Here is a 6,000-nt window from a genome sequence, read left to right as displayed (position 1 = left end):
GGTGTGTGTAAGGGTCTGTATACAGGGGGAGAGGACTGGTGTGTGTGGGGGTCTGTATACAGGGGGAGAGGACTGGTGTGTGGGGGGTCTGTATACAGGGGGAGAGGACTGGTGTGTAGGGTCTGTATACAGGGGGAAAGGACTGGTGTGTGTGATTTATATACAGGGGAAAGGACTGGTGTGTGGGATCTGTATACAGAGGGAGAGGACTGGTGTGTGTGGGGTCTGTATACAGGGGGAGAGGACTGGTGTGTGGGGTCTGTATACAGGGGAGAGGACTGGTGTGTGTGGGGTCTGTATACAGGGGGAGAGGACTGGTGTGTGTGGAGTCTGTATACAGGGAGAGAGGACTGGTGTGTGTGTGTGTGTGGGGGGGGGGGGGGTCTGTATACAGGGGAAAGGACTGGTGTGTGTGGGGTCTGTATACAGGGGAGAGGACTGGTGTGTGGGGTCTGTATACAGGGGGAGAGGACTGGTGTGTGGGGGGTCTGCATACAGGGGGAGAGAACTTGGGTGTGTGGGGGGTCTGTATACAGGGGAGAGGACTGGTGTAGGGAGTCTTTATACAGGGGGAGAGGACTGGTGTGTGGGGTCTGTATACAGGGGGAGAGGACTGGTGTGTGGGGTCTGTATACAGGGGAGAGGACTGGTGTGTGTGGGGTCTGTATACAGGGGGAGAGGACTGGTGTGTGTGGAGTCTGTATACAGGGGGAGAGGACTTGTGTGTGTGTGGGGGGGTCTGTATACAGGGGAAAGGACTGGTGTGTGGGGTGTTTATACAGGGGTCTGTATACAGGGGAGAGGACTGGTGTGTGTGGGGTCTGTATACAGGGGGAGAGGACTGGTGTGTGTGGAGTCTGTATACAGGGGGAGAGGACTGGTGTGTGTGGAGTCTGTATACAGGGGGAGAGGACTGGTGTGTGTGTGTGGGGGGGGTCTGTATACAGGGGGAGAGGACTGGTGTGTGTGGAGTCTGTATACAGGGGGAGATGACTGGTGTGTGCGGGGTCTGTATACAGGGGGAGACGACTGGTGTGTGGGGTCTGTATACAGGGGGAAAGGACTGGTGTGTGTGATTTATATACAGGGGGAAAGGACTGGTGTGTTGGATCTGTATAGAGAGGGAGAGGACTGGTGTGTGTGGGGGTCTGTATACAGGGGGAGAGGACTGGTGTGTGTGGGGGTCTGTATACAGGGGGAGAGGACTGGTGTGTGTGGGGGTCTGTATACAGGGGGAGAGGACTGGTGTGTGAGGGGCAGGGCCGGCTCCAGGTTTTGGTGGGCCCTTGGGCGACACAGCCTCAGCGGGCCCCTTTGTATAGTAAATCATGTGGCATCACTTTTAGAGGGTCTCTATCTCTGCATTCTGTGTAGGTATACAACTGTGTATTATATACTTATATATACACACACATACAGGAGGATAATATCTCCATTCTGTGTAGGTATACAGCAGTGTATTATATACTTATTATCCCCCTGTATGAGTGTGTATATATATCTCCATTCTGTGTAGGTATACAGCAGTGTATTATATACACACTCATACAGGAGGAGGATAATAAGTATATAATACACTGCTGTATACCTACACAGAATGGAGATATATATACACACTCATACAGGGGGATAATAAGTATATAATACACAGCTGTATACCTACACAGAATGGATATATATATACACACACACACACTCATACAGGAGGCGGGATAATAAGTATATAATACACTGCTGTATACCTACACAGAATGGGGAGATATATACACACTCATACAGGAGGATAATAAGTATATAATACACTGCTGTATACCTACACAGAATGGAGAGATATATACACACTCATACAGGAGGGGGATAATAAGTATATAATACACTGCTGTATACCTACACAGAATGGAGATATATATATATACACACACACTCATACAGGAGGCGGGATAATAAGTATATAATACACTGCTGTATACCTACACAGAATGGAGAGATATATACACACTCATACAGGAGGGGGATAATAAGTATATGTCTCTCCATTATGTGTAGGTATACAGCAGTGTATTATATACTTATTATCCCCCCTGTATGAGTGTGTGTGTGTATATATATATATATATATATATATATATATATATACATCCATTCTGTGTAGGTGATCAGCAGTGTATTATATACTTATTATAATACACTGCTGATCACCTACACTAAATGGAGAGTAAAAAAAATAGCAATACAACAGTGGATTTATTGCATATTGTGACTCCCCCATGGAAAGTAAAGGGGAAAATCTGCAATAAATCCACTGCAGCAGATATGCCACAGGTGACCTTCCTACTCCCAGCACACATAGACAGATACTCATACACAACACCTGCATAGACTTACACACACAGCACACATATGCATGTATACTCAGTCACACATACACTCACCTCTGTATCTGGCAGTCCTTTTACACTCACCTCTGTATCTGGCAGTCCTGTTACATCTTCTCCCTCTGCCGGGGCCGCTGTGGAGGGGTCAGGAGACCCAGGAATACAGGAGGGGGCAGGGAAGCACAGCACAGGCAGCACTGTGAGGAGGCTTCTGGGCCCTGACCTGCTGTTTGGCCTCTACAGGCTGCCGTGCAGTGAGCCTCGCCCCCCTCTCCTCTGGTCCGACGCTGAGAGACTGAGGCCTGGAGGAGCCACAATATGCTTTCAGTGGCTCACCAGCGCCCCCCTCATCCCTGCGCCCGGCTCATCCCCCCTCCCCCCACAGCCTCAGGTAATGATGTGTGCGCTCACAGCACAGCACCACAGCAATGTGTGTCAGTGTGTGAGCGCAGTGAGAGGGGAGGGAGAGGGGAAGAGATGGTGTGGGCAAGTGCAGGGGGGCCCCTTGAGGCACTGTGGGCCCCGGCACTTGCCCGAGTATGCCTGGTGCTGACGCCGGCCTTGGTGAGGGGTCTGTATACAGGAGGAGTGGACTGATGTGTGGGATCTGTATACAGGGGGAGAGGACTGGTGTGTTTGGGGTCTGTATACAGGGGAAGAGGACTGGTGTGTGTGTGTGTGTGGGGGGGGGGGGTCTGTATACAGGGGAGAGGACTGGTGTGTGTGGGGTCTGTATACAGGGGGAGAGGACTGGTGTGTGGGGGGTCTGCATAAAGGGGGAGAGAACTTGGGTGTGTGGGGGGTCTGTATACAGGGGAGAGGACTGGTGTAGGGAGTCTTTATACAGGGGGAGAGGACTGGTGTGTGGGGTCTGTATACAGGGGGAGAGGACTGGTGTGTGGGGTCTGTATACAGGGGGAGAGGACTGGTGTGTGGGGGGTCTGTATACAGGGGGAGAGGACTGGTGTGTGGGGGGTCTGTATACAGGGGGAGAGGACTGGTGTGTGTGATTTATATACAGGGCAAAGGACTGGTGTGTGGGATCTGTATACAGAGGGAGAGGACTGGTGTGTGTGGGGTCTGTATACAGGGGGAGAGGACTGGTGTGTGGGGTCTGTATACAGGGGAGAGGACTGGTGTGTGTGGGGTCTGTATACAGGGGGAGAGGACTGGTGTGTGTGGAGTCTGTATACAGGGGGAGAGGACTGGTGTGTGTGTGTGTGTGTGTGTGGGGGGGGGGGGTCTGTATACAGGGGAAAGGACTGGTGTGTGTGGGGTATTTATACAGGGGGAGAGGACTGGTGTGTGCGGGGTCTGTATACAGGGGGAGAGGACTGGTGTGTGGGGTCTGTATACAGGGGGAGAGGACTGGTGTGTGGAGGGTCTGCATACAGGGGGAGAGAACTTGGGTGTGTGGGGGGTCTGTATACAGGGGAGAGGACTGGTGTAGGGAGTCTTTATACAGGGGGAGAGGACTGGTGTGTGGGGTCTGTATACAGGGGGAGAGGACTGGTGTGTGTGGGGTCTGTATACAGGGGAGAGGACTGGTGTGTGTGGGGTTTGTATACAGGGGGAGAGGACTGGTGTGTGGGATCTGTATACAGGGGGAGAGGACTGGTGTGTGGGATCTGTACACAGGGGGAGAGGACTGGTGTGTGGGATCTATATACAGGGGAGAGGACTGGTGTGTGGGATCTGTATACAGGGGGAGAGGACTGGTATGTGGGATCTGTATACAGGGGGAGACGACTGGTGTGTGCGGGGTCTGTATACAGGGGGAGACGACTGGTGTGTGCGGGGTCTGTATACAGGGGGAGACGACTGGTGTGTGCGGGGTCTGTATACAGGGGGAGACGACTGGTGTGCGGGGTCTGTATACAGGGGGAAAGGACTGGTGTGTGGGATCTGTATACAGGAGGAGAGGTCTGGTGTGTGGGGGGTTCTGTATACAGGGGGAAAGGACTGGTGTGTGGGTTCTGTATACAGGGGGAAAGGACTGGTGTGTGGGATCTGTATACAGGGGAGAGGACTGGTGTGTGGGGGGTCTGTATACAGGGGGAAAGAGCTGGTGTGTGGGGTCTGTATACAGGGGGAGAGGATCAGTCCACTCCCCCTGTATACAGACCCCACACACACCAGTCCTCTCCCCCTGTATACAGACCCCACACACACCAGTCCTCTCCCCCTGTATACAGACCCCACACACCAGTCCTCTCCCCTGTATACAGACCCCTCACACACACCAGTCCTCTCCCCCTGTAGACAGACCACACACACACCCCCCAGTCCTCTCCTCCTGTATACAGACCCCACACCCCAGTCCTCTTCCCTGTATACAGACCCCACACACACCAGTCCTCTCCCCCTGTATACAGACCCCCACACACCAGTCCTCTCCCCTGTATACAGACCCCCCACACACCAGTCCTCTCCCTGTATACAGCCCCCCACACACACCTGTCCTGTCCCCCTGTATACAGACCTCACATACACCAGTCCTCTCCCCCTGTATCTCCCATGTTGCTGTGGATATAGCAGCTTCCTTCCCTCTGTTTCTGCACAGTGAATGGTGCAGTAGCTCACTGCTTCCTACTTCCGGTCGAGGCCCCGCCCCTCCAGGTGACATCACACTCAAAGGAGAGGATACATTCTAGCATCTACCTTTGTGTATGTCCTCCCAGGTTGGGGACACGGGCAGGAAGGAGAAATGAAGACTCTCATCATTCTCCTGTTATGGACGGCCACAGCCACCCAGGTGAGAGCCGCAAGTGATGCTGTGCCATTGTCCGTGCTGGTATAAAATGTCTTGTCCCTTTGCTGGTGGTCCCGGTTGCTGGCAGGCGGTCCCTGTCCCTGTGCTGGGGGTCCTGGCTGCATGTCCCTGTCCCTGTGCTGGGGGTCCTGGCTGCATGTCCCTGTCCCTGTGCTGGGGGTCCTGGCTGCATGTCCCTGTCCCTGTGCTGGGGGTCCTGGCTGCATGTCCTTGTCCCTGTGCTGGGGGTCCTGGCTGCATGTCCCTGTCCCTGTGCTGGGGGGTCCTGACTGCATGTTCCTGTCCTTGTTCTGGGGGTCCCAGCTGCTGGCAACATGTCCCTGTACTGGGGGTCCTGGCTGTTCTTTCCCTGTGCTGTGGGTCCTGGCTGTTTTGTCCCTGTACTGGGGGTCCTGGCTGCATGTTCCTGTCCCTGTACTGGGGGTCCTGGCTGCATGTTCCTGTCCCTGTGCTGGGGGTCCTGGCTGCATGTTCCTGTCCCTGTGCTGGGGCTCCTGGCTGCATGTCCTTGTCCCTGTGCTGGGGGTCCTGGCTGCATGTTCCTGTCCCTGTGCTGGGGGTCCTGGCTGCACGTTTGTTTCTGTCCCTGTGCTGGGGGTCCTGGCTGCACGTTTGTTTCTGTCCCTGTGCTGGGGGTCCTGGCTGCACGTTTGTTTCTGTCCCTGTGCTGGGGGTCCTGGCTGCACGTTTGTTTCTGTCCCTGTGCTGGGGGTCCTGGCTGCACGTTTGTTTCTGTCCCTGTGCTGGGGGTCCTGGCTGCACGTTTGTTTCTGTCCCTGTGCTGGGGGTCCTGGCTGCACGTTTGTTTCTGTCCCTGTGCTGGGGGTCCTGGCTGCACGTTTGTTTCTGTCC

At 54.2% G+C, this 6,000-nt stretch overlaps 1 protein-coding gene across 4 annotated transcripts in view; it reads left to right on the top strand.

Moving 5' to 3' along the window:
- Positions 1 to 5,005: 5,005 nt before the first annotated feature.
- Positions 5,006 to 6,000, top strand: part of SPPL2B (signal peptide peptidase like 2B) — a 54,889-nt gene continuing 53,894 nt past the window's right edge. For all 4 annotated transcript variants that reach the window (XM_069977964.1, XM_069977963.1, XM_069977965.1 and 1 more), the window contains exon 1: positions 5,006 to 5,130. In XM_069977964.1, the coding sequence (XP_069834065.1) occupies positions 5,083 to 5,130 (48 nt within the window). In that variant the 5' untranslated portion in view covers positions 5,006 to 5,082. The remainder of the gene's footprint in view (positions 5,131 to 6,000) is intronic.

The sequence above is a fragment of the Dendropsophus ebraccatus genome, chromosome 7, assembly GCF_027789765.1.
Source record: "Dendropsophus ebraccatus isolate aDenEbr1 chromosome 7, aDenEbr1.pat, whole genome shotgun sequence".
Classification (NCBI taxonomy): Eukaryota; Metazoa; Chordata; class Amphibia; order Anura; family Hylidae; genus Dendropsophus; species Dendropsophus ebraccatus.
This window is presented reverse-complemented; position numbering and strand designations above follow the sequence as displayed.